This window comes from Sylvia atricapilla, chromosome Z (assembly GCF_009819655.1).
Source record: "Sylvia atricapilla isolate bSylAtr1 chromosome Z, bSylAtr1.pri, whole genome shotgun sequence".
In the NCBI taxonomy this organism is placed as follows: domain Eukaryota; kingdom Metazoa; phylum Chordata; class Aves; order Passeriformes; family Sylviidae; genus Sylvia; species Sylvia atricapilla.
Genome location: NC_089174.1, coordinates 86,379,862 through 86,402,514, shown reverse-complemented (window position 1 = coordinate 86,402,514; position 22,653 = coordinate 86,379,862). Strand labels below are relative to the sequence as shown.

At 42.4% G+C, this 22,653-nt stretch overlaps 1 protein-coding gene across 1 annotated transcript in view; it reads left to right on the top strand.

The window, feature by feature from the left end:
- Positions 1–22,653, top strand: part of ST8SIA5 (ST8 alpha-N-acetyl-neuraminide alpha-2,8-sialyltransferase 5) — a 46,609-nt gene that overhangs the window by 10,959 nt on the left and 12,997 nt on the right. The window contains exons 2-5 of the mRNA XM_066338553.1: positions 5,145–5,252; positions 16,587–16,679; positions 19,114–19,200; positions 22,410–22,554. Coding sequence (XP_066194650.1) covers positions 5,145–5,252; positions 16,587–16,679; positions 19,114–19,200; positions 22,410–22,554 — 433 coding nt within the window. The remainder of the gene's footprint in view (positions 1–5,144; positions 5,253–16,586; positions 16,680–19,113; positions 19,201–22,409; positions 22,555–22,653) is intronic.

Genomic DNA, 22,653 nt, shown 5'->3' with positions numbered 1-22,653 from the left:
GCAAGAGGAGGAGAAGTGAAGATAAATATTAGAGGGAGCTCAGAAAGACTTTTTCTTGGGGACATCCATATCTTCCTTTCCTTCCTCTGCTTCTCCTTTATTGCCCATCTGTGTAGGCCAGCAAGCTGAGTCAGGTTTTGGCTTAGCTTACCCATTATAAAATAACATCAATTTCTGCCTGGTTTTGCTTGGGTTTGGATTTAGTCTGCCTGTGGTAGATGCCAAATGAGGGTAGTGGCAGCTGTCACCTTTTAAAGATGAGTAGAAATCGCCTGCTGCTTGGGATTAAATGGGATGAACTGGTGGTATTTGGGGAATAGGTTGTGTCTGGAGTGGCAGGTGATGCCTCTGCTGGCACCTTGTCACCCAGAGGTGCTGATCACTGTGTCACAGCCACCTCCACCAAACTGCTTTCCTGTCCCTGGAAAGCACATGGATCTCCCCTGAACAAGCCCTGCTGCTCACCCTCTGGGTAGAGCCCAGACAAGACCTCCAGCTGTGCCTGGAGACTTCTGGGTCTCCTTCATTTAGCAGCTCCCTTTTATAAGCCTTGCCTTTTAGTCCGAAGTGAATTTTCACCTTTCCTTTCCTTTTCAGAAGGACAATAGGCACCGCTGAGGGGGGAGCTCAGTGTGACAGCAGCATGGGTGCGAAGCTTCTCACTGCAATTCATCCTCTTGGCCATTCTTGCCTTGTAGTTCAAAAACCTCATAATTATCTGACATCCTCTGCTGTTAAAACCTCTGCTTGTGTAGGAGTTGTTTTTTGTTTAGATTGCAGCAACAGGCTTTCAGTCTGTGCTTCCTGCTGCTTCCTGACAGCCGGTTTTGACAAGCCCTTCAGAGCCACTGCTGCTTTGTTAATTTTCTGGCTTTTCACCCCCTCCTCCTATTATTACTTTACGCCAATGTTTATTTGACCACACACTGATTCAACACTTTCAGTTACCAATTAGGATCAAAATATTGCTTTGACATTTACCTGAAACTCAAGGTCTCTGTTGCTAAGACATCCAACTTCACTGAGTTTCTCCAACGCAAGGCAGAGCATTGCTCATACTTTTATTTGTTAGGGGTAAGTCTTGTGATTAATGGTATCCATAGCTGACGTACATCTTCCTTGATGAACAATTTGCTTACATTCATGGGCAAAACAAAGCATCTCTGCACTGAGAGAGTTTCTGGTTATTACACCTTGTATGAATTCTTTCCTTGCCGTCATCAGCATCACACACTGGGGACACATACCAATTTTAGAAGTTCTTATATTAGGGGAAATTGAACAAATGGCAAAGTTCCACTTGGCAATCATTGGCAATGATTTCTGGCTTAAAATTAGCTTTTCTTTCTTTCTTTCTTTCTTTCTTTCTTTCTTTCTTTCTTTCTTTCTTTCTTTCTTTCTTTCTTTCTTTCTTTCTTTCTTTCTTTCTTTCTTTCTTTCTTCCTTTCTTTCTTCCTTTCTTTCTTCCTTTCTTCTTTTCTTTCTTTCTTTCTTTCTTTCTTTCTTTCTTCTTTGTTTCTTTCTTTCTTTCTTCTTTTCTTTCTTTTTTTTTCTTGTTTTCTCTTATATTTTTTTCTTTGAACTGTTTGACATGAACTATATCAATTACATAGTAGACCTCTATGTCTAAGTAATTTCCTCGGCCTTCCTCACCTTTTAATCTTTCTTTACCCTCCTTTTTTCTCTGATGCTTTTTCTCTTCCTTTTTCGTGTTTCCATCCTGTGTGTGCTTTTGCATTGCAATTCTGATTCATAGCACCTTAATTTGTTTGCCTGTTTAAATGCAGTTAGTGCTAAGAGTGAACATGATAGAATTTAACTGAAATAGAATGCCAAAGAAATACACTGATGAAGCAGTTTTCTGTTTTCTCAGGCTGCTTGAACATTTGGACAGGCAATTTTTATGGATGCTTACAACTCAAAACTGAGAGGATTAGAAAATTTTGTATTTCAAAAATTAAATTCTTCCAACACAAGGCTGATTGAAATCAATGGCAAAGCTCTCAGTAATCCTGTTAAAATCAGAATTAATTCAGTGTTTTTAAATGTTGCATCCTTGGTTTCTACTCAGTCCTAATACTACAAACCATTATTTATGGAAGTTGTTCTTGCTGTGAAAAAGAGATTTATTGTACCACCCCTGCAAAAAATGCAGAGCAGCAGCTTGGTATCAGTCTTGCAGATTCACAGTGAGACACACAGCCCTATAAACTGTGCAAAATTTCTTTGGTGGAGTGTTTTGTGTATTTATAAATCTGTATTCTGTTAATTTCTGGAGTACCTATTGGAAGAAGAGCCTTGTGTTGTCAGTCTGATTCAGGGCTGGACACTTAACTTTGATCTGACCCTAAGCTCAGCTCACAGCTCTGTGCTTTGTCCTTAACCACAGAGAAGTGTCATACCCAGATCTCTCCCTGGATATTTTTGTGCCTCAATTAGATCCCCACCCTGCCACTTCAAAGCTAAGTATATTAAGCTGATCATCATAAGACATATCTGCCATTCCTCAGGGTTAGTCTTCCAATCTCCCCTTGGATCTTTGCAAAATGTGAATGTCCTTTACACTTGGTGCCTCTGCTGCAGTGCACACCCTTCCCTAACAACAGCTTGGTGAAAACAGGGCATTAAAGAGTGATTTTACAATTTGTTTTGCTTGATGGACAGATTCACCACCCTCCACCATGGGACATTTACTTAGGTTTTCTTTCAGCTGTTACATGCAGGGTAAAGACATAGAGAGGAAAAGGACTTTACTGCAGGCTTTAGTTCTTCATTTAATCTGCCTGAACACTGGCTATACTGTAGTCGAGTTCACCTCAGGAGGACACACCAACACCAGCCATTTATCTGGATTAATGCTCTCTGTTGCAGTGCGTGAGCAAGTATCTAAGTCCCAAACAGAGAATATAAATCCAATTAAAAAGTACAATTCCAGCTTGGTTTTCCCACACTTCTACCCTCACTCCCTATGTATCATTCAGTGATGCCTTTAGCAATTAAAAGATATTTTAAAGCCATATACTTAAATGTCTTTTACAAAGATATATATTTGAAGAAACCATGTTTGTATACCAGTTACAGTGTGGCAAAAAATGTGTTAGATTGTAGTATATGGGAGATAACCACAAGTATTTATTTCAACAAGCTTCAAAGTGAAGGTGCCTGAGTGATTTTCTTATGCTTTCTTCACACCAGTATTTCACTCATACACTGTACCTTACACAGGTCAGCTGATTAAAAACTGCCAGAGAAACACATAAGTTATGGGACTATCTGATAACTCAGAGCACGGCATTACCCTATGGCCATTATAGCATAATGTGTACACACTTTGGTATGAATCATAGAATCACAGAGTGGTTTGGGTGGGAAGGAAACTTCAACTTTATCCAGTCCCACCTCTGCCCTGGGCAGGGACACCTTCCACTATCCCACCTTGATCCAAGTCCCATCCAGCCTGGCCTGGGACACTGCCAGGGATCCAGGGGCAGCCACAGCTGCTCTGGGCACCCTGTGCCAGGGCCTCCCCACCCTCACAGCCACCAATTCCTTCCCCAGATCCCAGCTGGCCCTGCCCTCTGGCCCTGGGAAGCCATTCCCTGTGTCCTGTCCCTGCAGGCCTTGTCCCCAGCCCCTCTGCAGCTCTCCTGGAGCCCCTTGAGGCCCTGGCAGGGGCTGGGAGCTCTCCCTGGAGCTTCTCTTGTGCAGCTGAAGAGCCCCAGGTGTCCCAGGCTGGCTCCAGAGCAGAGGGGCTCCAGCCCTGGCAGCATCTCCGTGGCCTCCTCTGGACTGGCTGCAGCAGCTCCACGTCCTTGTGCTGTTGGAGGCAGGGCTGGGGCAGCTCTGCAGGTGGGCTCTCACCTGGGCACAGGGGCACAGGGGCAGAATCCCCCTGCCCCGCTGCCCACGCTGGGGATCAGCCCAGGGCACGGGGGGTTCAGGCTGGGGCGGCTCCAGCTCTCACCCACAGCACCCCCAGCTCCTTCTCCCAGGGCTTCTCCCTCCTTCTCCCTCTGCTCATCCCCAGCCTGGATTGACCCCGGGGCTTGTCCTGACCCAGGTGCAGCTCCAGCCCTTGGTGTGGTTAAACCTCACGAGTTTCCCCTGGGCATATTTTAGCACCCCGTGTTTCTCCTTCTTAATTCCCTGAGATAATAATTGCTGCCAGTTAGACCAGAGGATGGATGTGGCCAGAGAGATTCACCAGCCCTTATTATAATCCTGCTGACCAGCAAGACTATTGGGGTCCTGGATGCCCTTTTCTTCTGAGAAAGCTGGCAGGTTGCATCCTGGCTGTCCCCACACAGCCCAATTGGGAAGTTAACCTTCAGTATTGGCAGCACCAAATGTTCGCAACTCAGCTTGCCAGGCTTCTGAAATAATGAAATTGGGTTAAAAAGGAGAAGTTTAAAAATAACAATCTGCAAGATCCTTTTTGGTTGGCTTCTGAGATAAGGGAAGGGTTTTGACTTGTGTTGTCAAATATTTCCCCAGCATTTTTAAATTTCTACCCTGCTTGGTGTAGTTTCCAGAAGACTGCAGGTATCATGGGGGTCGGAAGAAATCTGTGGAAGTTTGGAAAACAGGGACTTGTGATGGTTGTGTTTATGTATTGGCTTAATATAATGCCCTGTTTCCAAACAGGTAAAAGAAGCACTATATTGTGACTTTAGAGATGTCATCAAATGACACATCCTTTGCTAGCAGAGCCAACAAATCAGCGGAAGGACCCACTGCCCACCATATTTAGCAACTACTGTGGATGTAAAACTGATGTTTGGAGCTTTTACTTTTTTGGCCCTGTGGTTTCCCATGTCTCCAGCTTTCTCCCCTTGTGTTTTGGAGAATGAAATTTCCACCTCCTCATACATGTGTATTGTTTATAAGCACAGATAATTATGGACCTCCAAATTTGTATGAGGAGTCTGGCACTGTTTTCATCCAACAACTTCCAGGGTCTATGGGAAGCAAAAACTAAGTACTTACCCTAGTAAGGTGATATCTGGTTGTCCTTGGTATCTTTTAATTGTTTTTGATATGTCATAGTCACATTTGTATGTTAAGAAATAGGACATGAGAACTCATGCTGATAGACTTGACCTAATGAATGATATCAAATATCAACTTCCTCGTTTTCTTGCTAGAGGGCTGCAGTTTAGCTGGCAGAATGGAGAGGAATTGGCAAATTGGACCGGCACCTTTAATTTCACGGATGACGGAGCAGTGAAGAGTGGCAGTGACACAGGCACCAGGTACCAACACCCGAGGGAATGACTGTGGAGATCTCTCTCTCTCTCTCCTTGTATGCTCTCCCCAAATGTGAGCACAGGCTGTATGAAAAATGAGATTTCCAGTGTGCTTTGGCTGCTTTGCACTTCTCCCCACAGTACAGAAAATGTCAACGATGGCCAAGCACTGTGATGTTTTCCCCCTTGCAAGCCTTGGGGACATCTTGGAATATGCCATAAGCATCCAGAAAAGTCTGCAGGAGGGTGGCTTATATGTCCTGGCCTCCCCTATTTCCCTGCCACTGCTGTGTGTCAAGCTGTGGCAGTATGAGAGAGTGGGACTTCAGCAGAGAACATCCCAACACGACAGTATTGGTGCACACAGAGTACACTGGGGAATGTGGTCTTTAGAATAAAACATGTATTCCATGAAAATATAGTTAAACTTGAATTCTTTCCAGGGCCTAGCAGGGGAAAAGGGTTCTTCCGAGATAAGACTGGAGTATTTCCTTTATTTACAGTATTTTGCAACATGAGAAGCACTGATGTGCTGCTGCACTCTTTGTACTTCCTAGTTTGACATGGGCTCAGGTGTCTGCAGGTTCATGTGCAGACACAGAAAACTGGCAACAGTTGTGCCTAAAGAGCTCCACAGCTATCCCAGGCCATCTGCACAAATCCAGGCATGGGCATAGGGTGGGTATTTTGGCTCTCTTCCTGGAACACCATTTATGGGGGTTAAAAATCCTGAGTTATGTGTAGCGTCAAGTTCAAGAAGCAGCAGGGAAACCTTAGAAAGAACTGTAAAATAAAGAAAAAAACTAAAAACAATTAAAAGGACCTTATACTTAATACTAGTGTATAAACAAATCTCCGGGTAAATTGCGCATTTTATTTTAAATATCATCATTTTGTAACCGTACACCGCTACAGCTGTGGAGCTGATAGCACTTCAAAGGCAAGCAGAAGTTGCAGAGTCTAACCTGCCAGAAATCATCCTGTCAATGAACCACAGCAATGCTGCAGTTCCTGTTCGGGCTCTTGCTGTAATGTGATCCTGTATGAGTGCTGCCCGCTGCTTTGCTGGTTCGTTTTGTAAAGGCTCTTTTCAAAACAGCCAGCCTTTACTGCAGTTTTTCACTTAGAGCAGGAGAAGAATGGTTTATGTGTATATGTGTTTGTGTGTACCTATCTACTCTTGTTGCCTCTTCAGTATCTCCATATACAGTCTATATTTACAAAGTCTTCAGTTTAGGCACTTGGCATATAAAAGAACTCAGTGTGACACAAAGACACACATCATCTTGAAGGCATGAGAAAATAAACAAATATAGATTTCCTCCCCTAGACACCTTTGACAGAGACAATTGAACCATCATTGATTGCATGACTGGGAATGAATACAAAAGACACAGCCATGAGAGGCATAACCACTGCTCTCAATCTCTTCAGCCTTTTCAAAGACAAAGATGTTCAAGGTGCAAGTGGTTTTTCCCCAAACAAACTACACAAGCTATATATAAACCAGAAAAAGTTATAATATCAAATCTTTAAAAAAGTGTGTTCAAAGCCTGTGTTATATATTATGTCAATGACTGTATCTCCACTAGACAGGCTCCCCAGGGAATGGGCACAGTCCCAGCACTTCCAGGGATGCCCAGGGTGGGATTGTTGGGGGAACTGTGCAGGGACAGGAGCTGGACTGGATGATACTTGGGGGTATCTTCCATCTCAGGACATTCCATGTTACTGACAGTGGAGCTGAAAGCTTTTCAGTCAGGGATAAGTCTACCTGCAACATATTTCACACCTAAGTGTGTTAGAGATATTATTTATCCTTTTGCCTACTGTATGAAACCTGGGAATATAGGAAAATAAAAAAGTACTGTGTAAGTGTGGAGATGAGACTGTGTGGTGACTACTGCAGAGCTGTGTCAGAATTGTTTACTATCTACCTTTGATCACCTTTCTGACTGTGTTGTCACCAGACATCTCCTGAGAGTCTTAATCTGACACTCAACTTTGGGCTGTTGATATAAAATGAAAACAAGTCTTCCTCTAATGAATAATTCTTTCCACTGAATGGAAAACTTGCAGACTACATTTCACAGAACTGATTTTATTTGTATATATTTACAGGACTCCAGAGAGATGTCTGAAGTGCACAAAACTAATTGTATGTCAGCATAAGCACAGAGAACACCTTTCACTGCGTAGGTCTGCAGTTTGCTGTGCCATCACATTCTTGTAAAAGGTTTGGTGATATTAATTGAAATAGATATGAATAGGATTTCCATTAACCTGTACCATTTATATATAGAGAGAGACACATGTTTATTCATGCATGTGTGGTATCAGTTTGAACATATTTCCAGAGCTACTCTTTGTCTTTTAATTACATAACTTAATACAGGGTGTAGAGATGCTGACAACTCATCCTGTAGGAGTGAAGTTTTAGATGAAAATGAAGGACTTTCAAAGCAAAAGAGCTCTGAAAGAATGAGTGCATTAGAACTCCAAGTCAGCCAAACTTCATGAGAATTGTGGCCTTAGGGAAACCAATGAAAAGTAAAGATTAAACACTGCATGAAAACAATCAAGAAAGATATGAAGATTATTGTGTTATGTGATTTCAGTAAACACTGAGTCGCTCCTTGGAATCACACAATGGTTTGGGTGGGAAGGAGCTTTATTAGAGTTCATCCAGTGCCACTCCCTGCCATGGGCAGGGACACCTTCCACTGTCCCAGGCTGCTCCCAGCCCTGTCCAGCCTGGCCTGGGACACTGCCAGGGATCCAGGGGCAGCCACAGCTGCTCTGGGCACCCTGTGCCAGGGCCTCCCCACCCTCACAGCCACCAATTCCTTCCCCAGATCCCAGCTGGCCCTGCCCTCTGGCCCTGGGAAGCCATTCCCTGTGTCCTGTCCCTGCAGGCCTTGTCCCCAGCCCCTCTGCAGCTCTCCTGGAGCCCCTTGAGGCCCTGGCAGGGGCTGGGAGCTCTCCCTGGAGCTTCTCTTGTGCAGCTGAAGAGCCCCAGGTGTCCCAGGCTGGCTCCAGAGCAGAGGGGCTCCAGCCCTCTGATGGCTGAGGTCTGGAATCCAACACACTTCTCTCACTGAGCCCTGCTCTGACAACTCTGCTGTGCTGGGGTAACTCAGCTAACCCAGGTTTTCATCAGAGTGCTTTAGACAGTTCTTCAGACTGTGTGGAAGCAGTCTTTGGAAACAGAAGCTTATGCCATGTATGTGGTGCAACCAAGAGTGTGGATGCCATTTATGTCACCTAATACTGCTCTGGGCAGACACTTGACAGATCTCAATTTGCTGGTCCTTTTTGGGCACCAGAGCCTTCATATCTAGAGTCAGATTATGTTGCTGAGGGCCTTCTAGGTAGCAAGGAAATTGTGAATACTAGCAGGAAATAAAAGTGAAACACAGGGGCTCCCCAAAACCATAGGGATTTCAACCAGAGGAGGACTACCCACACAGATGCAATGACAACCAGTTGTTGCACTGGCTTATTTTTGATTCTTCTGTGTCACTCATTACTCATATTTCTATCTTTTGCATTTTACTTTGTGCTAAGCATCATTAAACCTTACAGCATATTTGTGGAGATTCAGGTAAAGGGTTTTATCGAATGCTGGTTATGAAAAGTCAAATATAGAACCCCTTCCCAGAGCCCTGATTCTTCTGCTCTCCTTTTAATATATTTTGGAACTTACTAGGACTGTGAGTCGTCATGCTTAAATAATTTTTCACTGACAAGAAGCTGCCTTAATGACAGAGTGACTTATCTGCCATGTTAGTTGGTTTATGGTGTTCTCTTCAGTCTGCTGGAGCTAAAGATAAGATTCAAGGTAGAGTTTTTGTGGTGAAACCACAGAAGCCTCAGATGGAGAGGAGATTATACTTTTAGTCTTGTCAATTTGTACACTGAATTTTCTAGTATGAGAAATCTGAAGCTTTGTCCCCACTGGCTACAAAAAAAAATAGGACCAATTTGATTTATGAAATACATGTTGTACAAGAGTGAACATAAGGGCTTAGGATTTTTCTTAAGTCACATTACTGAGTTCCTCATACAAGAATCCTAACTCTAAAAACCATAAGAAAAAAATAAACTGTTGCTTGCAATAAGCTAAAATGTGGGTTTTGAGATGCCATTGATGTATAAGGGTTGTCATGAGTTTTGGTATTCTTCTAGGTGGGTGGTCATATGGATAACAACATCAGCAGATTATTTCAGTAAGAGTGAATGGGAAAGGGCTTGATTAAAACACTCAAGTATGAGTTTATTAAAAATCTGAGAGTTTTGAAATGAATTTGAGAAAATAGGGATTCCTGCAGCATACTCCACTGCTGCTTGTCAGGAGACAGTGTTGGTGTAAAACAGTGAAAGACAAGAAGCACCAACATGTCCCTGAAACTCAAATTCAGTGTAGTCTCCAATAAATCATCCACACAGTGGGAAAACATCTAAATGGAGATGAGTGTCAGTCTGTTTCAGAAAGGACCTGGGAAGCACAGGGATGGTGGTGGTGGTGATGGACTGCAAGGTGGGCTTGTCTCCAGGGAGAAGCAGCAGGCAGCCTGGACTTTGCTGTGCCATTTAGGGCTGATTCTGCTGGAGCTCCTGCTGCTACACCCACGACTGCTGCAGTGGAGCTGTGTTCTGCAGCTTAGCTGTGGTGCTGTGCTAGGCTGAAACCCTGGAGAGGCTTGTGTCCCAAATCAGTGGGCAGATTGGAAGAGAAAAACGTGCCATTGGCGGGAGTGGATGTTTGGTCAATTCACATTGCTAATGAGGTAATGAGCAGCAGAGCCAAGCAATTCCGAGCGACCTCTGTGTGGAGACTTGGAGATGGGAGATCATAATCAGAATGGCAGTGAGCAGCCAGTGTCAGTTTACCAGGAGTTGTGAAGAAAAATATATCCTCAGGGCATCACAACCATCATCTTGACTGCACAGATGTGGAAGACACCTGTGGAGTCATGGGACTAGGTAAAAAAAAGAATCCAGAAAAGGAGTACCTCCAAGGAAAAAATCTGCACTTCCCACTTTTCTGGGGATGTTCAGTGGGCTATCTATGAACAGCCTTTAAAGGACAGAAATTCAAAAGCCGCTCCTCCTCTGTAGAAAATCAAACTTAGGAATTTAGGGCTGGTCGATGGAAGCACTTTTGGTTTTTTGAAAGCAAAACTTTTAACTTGGAAGACAGGCACAATATCTTGGTAAACTGTCCTTGTCTTGATAGATGGACCTATCTAACACCATCTGTTATCAAAACTAAGAAAAACTTACAACTCTGTAAAACCAAACATATCAAAATATCCTAAGTGAATGATCAGTGGGTTCATGAATCAATTGCTTTTAACCTCAGCTACAAGAATCTCCAGGAAAACTTGAGTCCCTGTACAAGAATCCCAGATTCTGAATTTTAATTACTCTAGTTCTTTGCAAGAGAGCCAGTCTTGAACTAAAGATGCCATTTCTATCCTTAGCTTCCAGGCACTGAATACTATTTTTCCTTGCTATACTGTATTGAAAACCTTCCTGCCATTGGTAATTGCTTCCTGGTGCAGTATCTCCTTACTCAGTCACCATATGTTTAGATTAAGCTTCACACGCATCGCATGATTTTTTAGAATCCAGATAATTTCTGCAGGTCCTTTTATAACTCTCACCAGTGTCTCTGACCCCCAAAGATGAAATGTCAGAATTGTATGCAGTAACTCAGAAGACCTATTACTACACAATGTATACAGACATATATGACATATTTTCTCTTGCTTATATTTTAATTTTTTTACATGACACAACTTATGGTGGCATATTTTACTCCCACCTACATACACATACTAAAAGTTCATGATCAGTTAGACATCTAATACATCTACTAGCATCAGGGATGAAGATGGTACAGGATTTAAATGAGTTATTGCCAGTGACATTGTCATGGTAGACAGGAGGAATGTGAACCATCTCTTTTAATATTTGTTGTCCACAAGGGTGAGACAATCAAATAGTTTCATCAGCCTGGCTTCTTTTAGACAGAAGAAGCCTGCTGCTCCTCCAGTCTCCTCTGCTGAGCCCACAGCTCTTTCTCTCTCAGTTCAGCCTTTCAAGCGCCATCAACTCAGGCTCTCAAATAACATAAAGAGCACAAGCAGCAATGTGATTTTCTTTTTTTTTTGTGCCACAGTCCTGATGAAGTTTAAATTAGTCCAAGAGCATCAAATGTTCTTGCTTCCCTTGCTACTTCTACATCAGCTTCTTTACCTGCTGAACAGGGATCATCCCTTCCCAATGGGACAAAATATCTTGGGAGAATAGACCACGCAAAGTGGTAGGATATTTTTATTAAGAGAGAAAACACCCTGAATTGATGTAAAGCCCTTAAACCTTTAGACCAGATCTTATGGGCTTTGATGTTGTCACATGAAGCATTAATAGAAGCAAAGGCCAGAGGGATTTTGTCTCTCAAAATGGGCTCTGATGAAGTCAACAGCTCCTGTGATCTACTCTGGATGAGTTTTCCAGGGCCTCTATAACTGTGATAACCTCCACTCCAGCAGTATTTTTGATCCAGGGACCCGAAGATTCCATGAAGGCCTTGTCAGATGATGTGAGTCCCCCGTGCTTTGGTGAATGTGCTCTGGCACACTTGGAATGTTCCTGAGTAAGGAAGGTGAATCTCGACCCGAGGTTGGCCATGGATCTGCCTGTGCAGATGAGCACAGGCACTGCTAATTGGACAGCACTCTTAATAAGCATTTAGTAGAAGCCTGCAGGGCTTGGTTCATTTATTCTCATTTCTTAGTCACTGGATAATGTATATTTTTGGAAAGATCTTTGTTTTTCCTGCAGGGTAGGTGGAATCCTTCCTGTGATGCTCTTGCTGCTCGAGTGCTGCAGCCTCGCTGCAGTGTTGAGAACTGGCACTGCAGGAACCAGCAGAATGAATGGGAAGGCAGCTTGAGAAAATATACCTGCTTAAAAGATGCCTGACCATTTCACTAAATTATGCTTTAAAACCTTTGTTCAATATATCAGACAAATCAGTGTCTCAACCCAAGCGTCACTTGAAGGCAGGATTGAGGTCTCAGGCTTTTTAATTCATGTAGTGTGATCAAGAAAAGCTTACTTCTGATCAAAGCAGGAGCAGCCCAGCTGCAGATGATCAAAGACCTAAATGTTAGCTGATGTACTGAGAAACCAAACGTGTCTGTCACTAGCGAGTTCAGTAGGCAGCTCAGCTGGAGGTGAGGTTGCCACGGGGGACGTGAAGGTTAGAAAAGAAGAAAGTTTCAGTCAGTGAAAAATGGAAAATTACAGGGTGAATTGCATCTAATTTCTGGGCACTCAGTGCAGTGGGCTGTAAAAAAAAAGTCCCCTCTGAGCACTTGCAGCTTGTGTGGTGTTCAGGCACAGGATTTGATACTGGAAAAGTGTTGTAGGTTTGAAAGATATGATTGACATGAGCAGACACAGAACAGTGAGTGGTGTGTAGTGCCTAGTGCCCTGGGAAACTACAATTCTACATGCAGCTGAGCTGTTTGTTGTAATTCATTTGCAGTTGTGTTCTTAAGGTAAAGAATCATGAATTCTCATATTGGTTTACTGTAGACTTGTGACCTTTCCAGGGATAAAAGTTATTTATGTTTCATCAGGGGAGGTGAAAAAATGGAGGGAGAGGACATTATGGCAGTGACATATCAACTCTTGTTTTATGGATAATAAAACTTGACTGTCATTCTTGTAAAGCCAAAACATAGACCTTTTCTGTAGCAAAAGGGGTAAGCAATATAGTCAGGTTTGTTACTTGTCGCTAATCTGGAATATAAATCAAAATAAACTGAACTACACCGTTGTTTCTTAGCTGGAGATCAGACTGAGGAGGATGATGGGGAGGACAGTTTCCATTTGTGCTAATTAAGCTTTCTGACAGGCAAATGTATCATTCACAGGGAACTACATGTTTTAGAGTGGGAGTGAATAGGCAGAAAGAGCTCTCAGAGACCAGGGAGTGGGTGAGATGGATGCTTCCTCTGGGAAAGTGTGGGGGCCTGATCTCCAAACACTCCCTGCAGGACCAGACCCTTGCAAGATGAGGACATGGGTTTAAAGGAAATCTCTGGAGGCTGAGGGAACCCATGCCCCTTGTGCTAGGACCTGGTGTTATGCAAAAGCTGCATTCTAGGAAAACACAATGTGAAGCACTTCTGTGGGAGGAGGTTGTCCAGTGCTCCAGGGAGCTGCCTTTGCTAATATCCCACCATGTCTGTAGCAGGAGGAATCGCTGTGAACCAAGTAAATAGCATGAACACTCCAGGAAGAAAGAGAGAGACCCTTTTTCCTGAGTCTATTGACCAGCCACTGTCTTGAAGAATCCCTAATGCTGTTGTAGCACCATTATTACTTGCTGCCAACGTGCAGCAGCATCCATAGCACTATGACTGAGGAAGTTTTAGGGGCTGGCTGTCTCCTCCAGTGAGGTTCAGGGCTGAGGAAGGACAGCCCAAAGGGTGTTTATTCACTTACTTGGGATCACTGAGCTCGCTTCAGTCAAACTGACCTCATGGCTAGCAGCATCTTCTCCTGTCTCTGTGCAGAATTACACTGCATCGGTGTCCCCTGCCTTTGCTACACGTGTCTCATCAGTGATGTGTCATCCAGCCCATCCCATGGATCCTCCCTCTGCACTTCCACAAGGAAGCAAATGGTGAATTCAGTGCTCCCAGTGGCTCTGTGCGGAAAGCTGAAGCTGTTGTGAGCATTAGAGACTTGCAGGACAGTCCTGTGCTTTCTCAATCTGCAGGCTCATGGCATAGCTCTCATAGAAATGCAGTGTTGCCTCATGGATTGATTTCCTTTCAGATCCAGAAGTGGTTTATTTTTGACCCAATCCTTTCCTCCTTAACCTTCTGCTGCTTTGGTAACACATCCTTTTTCATTTCTATTTTTGGTTTGTGGATTGAGTAAACAGGCAACGATCAAAGGCAATGGCTGGAACACAGGAAATTTCATCTCCATTTCATAAAATGACATCCTTTGACTCCAATGCCACAGGCTGAAGGCAGCTTTCCCGTGCTGTGGTGTTTCCACGTGACAGCATGTGCTGTTTGACATCTGAGCTGCTGCTCTCTAACTTAACAGCACAGCCAGAAGTGCACAGGAAAGATAAAAATAAACTTTAATCTAGATTTTTGCTCTGCTTATCTGCCTGAGGCACATCCAAGGTACTGAAATGAAGTGCTAGGTGACAGGCGAGGCTGATAGGCATTGCTCAGTCCTGCACACCTTAAGAAGCAGCAAGGGTGTGTAAGATGCTGAGTGTTATATGGGGGTGTGTACCTGCCCCTAATTACTGTGTAGAACATGCACATCCAGGGTGCCAGCATTGTCTGACTCAAAGAACCAACAAAAAGGATTGATACTGCAAAAGACAGTCAGAAAAATGATTATTTCAGAGGAATAAAACGTCTGTACTGGTAGCCAGAGGGGAACTCCTTCAGCCCTGGAAAATTCTGTGATCAGTAAGAAATTCTATGGTGCTGTCTGAAGAAAGAGTTTGGTTTAGTTTGGGATAGTTACCTGGAGTACATCCACACAGGACTTTGGTGCAAGCAGGTGGGCTCTTAATCCAAATCCAGTTGAAGCCTCATTCACAAGTTGCTCAGGGCCACCTTAACAAGACAAGCACACAGGAGATGTGCCAGGGCAGTGGATTTCAGCTGCTCCTTAGTAAATGCTGAATGTCCAGGTGAATAATTTAACTGGAAGGAGAATATGAGCCTTTTTGTGAGAGCCCAGATGAAGATTCATGTTAAGCCTCCCTTCAGCAGGCTGAGGAAGTATTTTCATAGAGTTCTCATTGATTTTGGAATACTTTAACTACATAATTTCCCCTGCAAAATTTATAAATATTAATTTTTGTTGCCGTCAAGGCTATACAAACACATTCACAAGCAGCCATATTTTTAAAAGATGAGCTATTGGATTTTTCTGACTTCTGTATTAGGAATTCTTTTGTTCCTCTCCTACGTTTTTAAGCATGGGCTTCCTCCTTTCAGTTTCAAGGTTTGTGCCTCTCACTGGATGACAGAAATGTTTGGTTTGAGGTTTGACAAAGCTGAGGTGGTGAAAACCTTATGGAGAGGTAAAGAAAAGCAGTTTCTAAAGCAGCATTTGACAGGACAGAAATATTCTCAGTCGAAAGCAAATTGCTTTGGGAGGTTCTTGGACTTTTTCCAGTCACACATGGATCAATCATGAATTTTTTGTATTATTTTGCAAAGACACAAACCTCAAATATTACATTTCCAGTGATGGCTTAAATGAAGCTTTTCCACAAATCTTATCTTTATATTTCTCATTGAAGATTCAAAAATGGAGTTCTGGGAGTTACAGCCTCATGAATTCCAGGGTTTTAAAGGATCCATCAAAAGAGCTTCCTCTAGCTTTGTTCATAATGCCTGTTCCTCCAGGTCATCTTCTCTTAGCTTTTCATTGTCCCCTCAAGTGCTTCATGGGTGTGTGTGGATCTTAGGAATTAGGTTTTAATACATACTTCTAATGATTAGGAATGAAACTGATGCAGAGCTTGGTTTAAATCCTGAATATTTTTTTTCAATACAGACTCACTGAGTTCACTTAACAGCTTGGGCTTTTTCTTTTCCCTAAGCACGAACAGCTACCACTGTCTTTTTCTTCCCCTTCAGTCCAGTGACTAAGGTAAAAAAATATTAGCCAATAAAGCAAATATTTATGTCTATTTTTTAATCAAGAATTTCACTGTTATTTGTGCTGTGTCAGAGCATTCAGACCCTTTTGTTCTCAAATTTTTTCCCAGAATATAATCCTTCTTTCCATTCCCTTCCAAATAGACCAAAAGGGTAAATCCCAGTGAAAAGCTCATTGCTCAGGAGCTATGGAATAGTCTCCACAGGTGGAATACAACCTCTAGCATTTTTATTGTACTGTCTTTTCCAACCCAGCACAGCCAGGCATGCAAAAAATGGGAACAGTGTTCCTTAAATGATCAGATTTTGCCCTGACTTTCAGTTCCAGCTGCCAAATGCTGACAGCTGGAAAAGGTAGCTGGTCCTTGCTGTTGCTTTAAGGGAGATGAAATCCTGTGGGAATGGACAGACTGGGCTTGGGAGACTCCTCTAGGACCAGCAGGGAACTCTTCACAGCTTTCTTGTGAAGGAATAATCTGCCTATGGGCCAGACAGTGCAGCATGGAGTTAAGAAAAACCACAAATGGCAACTTTCAGCAAAATTCTGTTGATGTGCAAGACAATTATTCTAGCCTACGCCTTGTTTAGGATATGTTTTCTTGTCCTTCCTCAGGTATTTTGAGTTTTATGAAGGGCCTTTGGAATACAACTCTACGAAATGCCTGGAATTAAGGCAGGACATCATTGAGGTGAAGGTCTTGTCTATGTAAGTATGAACTAAAGATGAAAAGCAGAAGCATTTAGTAATAAAAGGATTGCTAAAAATGCTACTTCTGAGGCAAGGTGGAATGGTATTTTGCAATGACACTGATAAAAGGTCCAAGGTTCAAGAGATCACATCAAGAGAGATCTCAGAAGGGATCCCTAACCTTCTCCAGCCTGTGCAAGCAGTGTTTGAATTTGACCTGAGATTCATTTACAAAACATGAAAGCTTTTCCCATACATTGAGGCATTTTGGTTAGACCCAGAATTATTGTTGGCAATTAAATACAGTGTTTGTAATATCATATTTCCAGTAATTAAAGAGTAAGAACAGCCAGACTGATTCATGGAAGTGTCTGTCTAGCTTAAGGCTCTTTCATCAACAGTGGCCAGTAGTGAAGGCTAAGAAAGGAAGAAAATGCTCAACCCTTCCTGATAATAAATACTGGCATGGGAACTTGTGGACTGGCAGAAGGAGTCAAGACTGGAGTAATCAGAGTGGACAATAGACCTTTCTATTAATTTGTTTAGATATTTTCTGAGCCCATTTTGTATTTTTGACACCTTCAAACAGCAGAGAGTTATGCAACTCAAAACCCTTCAGTGAAAAGGTAAGAAAATGTGATACTGGGAAACAGTAAAATATCTCTAAACTGTGTTTTGTGGTCCAATAAGTATGCCAGGGAACCAATGAGTTGAATGAGATGTGTATCTGAAGCCACAGTAAAGAAACTGGGTGAAAACAGGGAGTTTGCCAGTGTGACAGTGCACAGCTAGGTCATTTTAGTGTTGTCCTTTTGCATATTCAGCATTTCACTGACTTTTAGGTGCTTAGATTATGCCTAATCCCATGTCTAAGGCCAGTGGTTCAGTAATGTTGCAGGCAGTGCACAAAATCTGCAAAAGTTGCACTGGGAATGTCAGTTCAAAGTGCAGCTCCACAGGTGAATAACATTAAGCAGCCAGGGCTACAGAAAATACACTTTGTTGCTCCAGGTCTGCATGAATCTGAGCATGTCTCCCTCACTGACTCTGTGCACAGCAAAATGTAGGTTATGTCCTTGCCTTCTGCACTGGATGAAGGGTACATGAGTAACAAACACACTTTGCAGGGCTTGCTGACTCGCAGGGCTTAAAAATAAATAGGAGGGGTGAGAATGTCACACTTCTGCCCGTGTTCTGCTGAAGATGGGGAGTTCTGAATTGCTTTTTTGCTTTTTGGTTTTTGCATACTTATCAGAGGACACAGAGAGTTCCTCATTTTATTTCATCTTATACAGTGGCCCAAGGAAGGTAGTGGAGTCCTGCTCAGCTGCACGTGAGTTAATTCTACAGTAGATGCCATTTGACATTAAGCTCTTTTACTCTGCTGGTCTCTTCTGATGTTCTTGATTCAAATGTGCTATGTTTCCCAAGTACAGCCCTTATGGTAATGGAAAATTTCCAAGTTAGTGTGCTCTGGTGGGCTACAGAAAGTACAATATGACCTAATTCCTTCCTCTAAATTCCTCAGCCTGGGAAATGCTAGGTTCTACTCACATTAAATATATAATTATCTTAAAAGTTTTTGCTTTATTCAAACATTAAAAGCCCTCAAGCCTGAAGAGAACTCATTAAGACCTATCAATCTAGCAGAAATCACAGACTTCCAAATTTCTTATCCAGACTATGCTTCCTACCTCTAGATATTTGCAAAGCCTTCATTATCTCTGTTGTCCAAACGAGCCAGGATATGTGGGAACTTCAGTGTGGAAGTTCTTGGAACTGGTGATATCACAAAAAATGAGTCATCCTGTATCAGCCTTATTGAAATAGGAATGCTGGTTTTGGTGGGGTTTTTTTAATGTGACTACAGGTATATTGATCAGCAGAGCAGGAGGTAGAGACACTTATGTAAAGAGCTTTTCATTTCTGCTTCCCATCAGAGACTCTTATCCCTACACATGAGCTCAGAAATTGTTAACAAAACAAGTTTACCTACAATGTTGTGCTGTAGGATCTCAAAGATTAAGTTAACCTCACCAAAACACAGTCTTAGTTGTCAAAATGAATCCCCTTTTCCAATATCCCCCTCCTGGGCCCTTCTGCTGGGTGCAGCTTTTCTCCTAAACTCAGCTGATAGAGACTCATTTGCATCCCAACAGATTTTGGTAGAGTAGATGCTTCTTGCTCAGTATTGTGGTTTTTATCCTGAAAAAAATGGAGAAGGCCTGTCAGGGTGAAGAAATCAGTCCCAAACATCAATTCTTGGATACACAGGGCTTAGAGTGGCTATGTCTGAGCAGAAAAAGGAAGAAAAGTTATAAATTTTGTACTGTCTAGACTAACTGATTTTCCCCATCAATTTGCATGGTACTCTATCTGCAGCTGTTTTTAGGAAATTAAGCCCTTGTAATAAACTTAGTTTTTATTTTTTTCTTTCTTTTTTTTATTTTAGGGTGAAACAAACTGAATTGTTTGACAGATGGAAGAGCCTACAGATGTGCAAATGGGAGATGAATGTCACAGAAGCCAATTTGTTCAAGTAAGAATGGCTCACATTAATGAGACTCAGTAAAATTTACTTTAGTTTGAATTTAGCTTCCTGCAGAGAGATCAAAATTCCATATGGATAACAAGAGTAAGCGTGACAACATATGATGTACCATCCTTTTGAATAAATGTGGACTTTTCCCTCTACTTAACAAAAAGACAACTCATAAGTAATAGTGAAAGAATGCTTTTGTTATGTGCAACAGTCTTCCAGAAAGCGGAAGGAATTTGGTGTGGGAAAGACTTCCAGGTGTTATTTGGGCAGCAGTGTGGACAGAGATGAGATTTAATGACTGCACCTAGCACATCAACCTAACTCTATGGCTCAGAATGGTAATATCACTGGTGATACTGCAAATTTGGCCTACAAAACGTTCAAAACTGGATTTATTCTGGGTGTTTTAGGTACTGTCAGACCCTGTTTATGACATTCTCTGGTCATGGGCTGTTGGGTTTTTTTAAATGGCTTCTCAGCTATTACTCACAGATTATCTGCATATTTTTTTCTGGTCTTCAGAGACCTCTCAATTTGTTTCTGTAGTGTTCTGTCTTTCCTCATGTAAATTCTCTGCTGAAGGTCCTCCATGATCCTCTCAATACACAACTTTTGAAACTGGCCTTGTGAAGGCAACAGTGGATTGAAGCCAAAACAATTTTTGAACGTTATACATTGATATATTCCAGTGCCAGATTTGAATAGGTTTTGAGAAAACAAACTATTTCAGGGTAAGTGCTGTAGACTGAAGTCTGCAAGTCACTGGTACAATTCATAGCTGTTGTTTATAATAAGGCCCCCAGCTTTATCCCAAATTCTCTTGCATGATTCCAGGAAATAGCTGTCAGGAGTTAATGAGAGAATGTGAGAATGCATGTGCTAAGTTAGTCATTGACATCTTTAAAAATAACATTGTTAGTCTCAGGCTCATAACAGTTTCTCCAATGTGATCTCCACACCTAAGTTTTTTTTGGTGTTTCTTGGTTTTTTGGGGTTTTTTTCTGTATTTTTCTTGGAAATTATTAGATAGGCAATTATTAGAGCCTGTTTTGAAGAGAGGAGTCATTCAGGATTACAGCTCATTATTTTAAAAACAGCTGGAGTGAGAGGAGTAATGATTGTGCTCAGAGAGCAAGCAGCACTTTGAGGTATGGGAAGGAGCCCTTTGAGGTTTGGAGGCCAGAACAGAGATGGGAGCAATGAGAAAGGATTATCCAAAGACCACCAGGAGGACCATCAATCTCAGGCCACCACCACTAGAACATTAAACAAAGAACCCCTCTCAACCCTGGTCACTGAGAGGAAAAAGAGATGAAAGACTCCTGTCACTGCCTGTACCTGCCTGCCTGATACATCACTGCTCCAGGAACCCTCACTGCCACCCAGATGTAACGTTATCTTTGTCAGCTGGTTTCAGGAACAGCAGTAGTGCTTGTAATTAAAAAGAAAAGAAATGTCTAAAGTCTGTTTCATCTGTGTTCAATGGGGCAGAGACCTCAGTGCGTGAAAGTGTGGGGAAGCTGCTGTCCCTTAAAGGCAAACCAAGGTCTCTGAGTTTGGAGGTTGTTTAGGAAGAAGCTGAAACATGTAACCCTCTGAGCTGTGGGATCTTGAACTTTGCCAGTCGTGGGCCATCATGTGAAGTGGGGAGACTCCAGCAGATTTTAAATGGCAGCTACTTAAGCAGCAGAGAGGGAGGAAGGGCAAAAATCACAATAGAGTTTGTATCTGGAGACTAGAGAAAGCAGTTTCCTTGAGATTCTTCTTCCTCCAGATATCAAGCATTTACACAAAGGACTTTGCCTCTGGAAAATCAGCTGGACATTTAAGAAAAACGTCTTTTTCAATTCCTTAAGGAGCAGCCAATGAAGAGGTTTTTCTCATATCCGAACTATAACAATTCAATTTCACTATCTGCTTGTAATTATTTTTGCTGTTAGACACTATTCACTGACTTTTTCAGTCTGATTTGCTGCCTTGATCTGATGATCATTTTGTGCCATCCTGCAGGAGTCAAGTGTGTGAGAGTAATTGGACATCACTGAAATGTTTGCATAATTCTCTATTTGCTTTCTGGTGCTTGTAATAAAGCCCATAAAAAAGACTGGGTTATTCCTCCAACTTAGAATACAAAGCTACACACCCCAGAGGCAAGGCATTTAATCTGGGTTATTTGAGAGCCATTTGACTTTGTCTTCATGCTTGTACATTCACCATGACACGTATTTCTCATTAAAGGTATCAAATGCATTGACTGAGAAATAAACCATCTCTGGAATAAGAGTGAGCAGAAGTCAGGGCTTTCAGTGCCACCAGTAAAAGGAGAAAAGCATTCAGGGAAGGATGGGAGCTGGGAAAGGGAATCATATTTGCAAAGCTGCTTTTCCCATTTACATTTCACATGAAACATGGCTAAAGGGATCAGAGCTCAATGTTTTTTCCCCTCTTACTCTGAATCCCATGTTTAGGATTTTATGTGGTTCTTGTTTGCACTGGAATCTTTTCCGTTTTGTCCCAGAGACAAAGAAAATTTTGGTCATTTGTCTGAGATTTTGGAGTTTTAGGCATGACTAGTTTGCCTGGCACCCATCTGTTGGGGCCACATCACCTTCCTGATGCACACATGTGCAAGGCCAAGGGAAAAACTAAGATCTTTGAAAGTTGGGGTTTTTTTTTGTTGTAATCAAAGTGTGCTGTGCCCCACAGCAGTCTGGTGAGTGGGGAAGTGTCTTTGGGTATTGCTGTGTTTAAATACTGCCCTGACATATTTCCACAGCCCCAAAGGGACTCTTTAACCCCTACATTTCCTGCCCAGTGATGAGTATATACTTTATAAAATGTAGAAGACCTCTAAGGTAGAGAGGGACTAATTCATTAAGGTGGTTTTGCCAGGATATTGGAGGCGGAAGTTTATCTTTGAGGACTAGAGCAGGGCAGAATTTGCACATGTAATTCCACAGCCTGGAAGAGACAAGCAGAGGTGTCTCATTTACTCTTTTTTTTTTTGTTTGTTTGTTTTCCCCAGTCAAAGAAAAAATCACCAAATTGGAAGTTTTCTGAATGAAAATCCAGCAAAGCACCATTTTGCCCATCCTAGAGCTAAAAAATTTCTTTTTGGTGAAAAATGCCTTGTTAGGAGTAACAACAATTGCAAGTCCTCTACCATGCAATCAGCTCCTCGACCTTATTTCTTTTTCATTTCACAGGTCTACTCTGTCGAGGTGTTGCAATGCCCCTTCCTTTCTGTTCACCACCCAGAAGAATACTCCCTTGGGAACTAAACTGAAATATGAAGTGGACACGAGTGGAATCTTTCATATCAACCAAGAAATCTTCAAGATGTTTCCAAAGGTGCCCATTTGCAGGATCAGCTTCACTGTACTTGCTGCATTAGGCACTATCCTATAGACAGGCATTTAGCTCTTGTTCAACATTTCTCCAAAATTCACT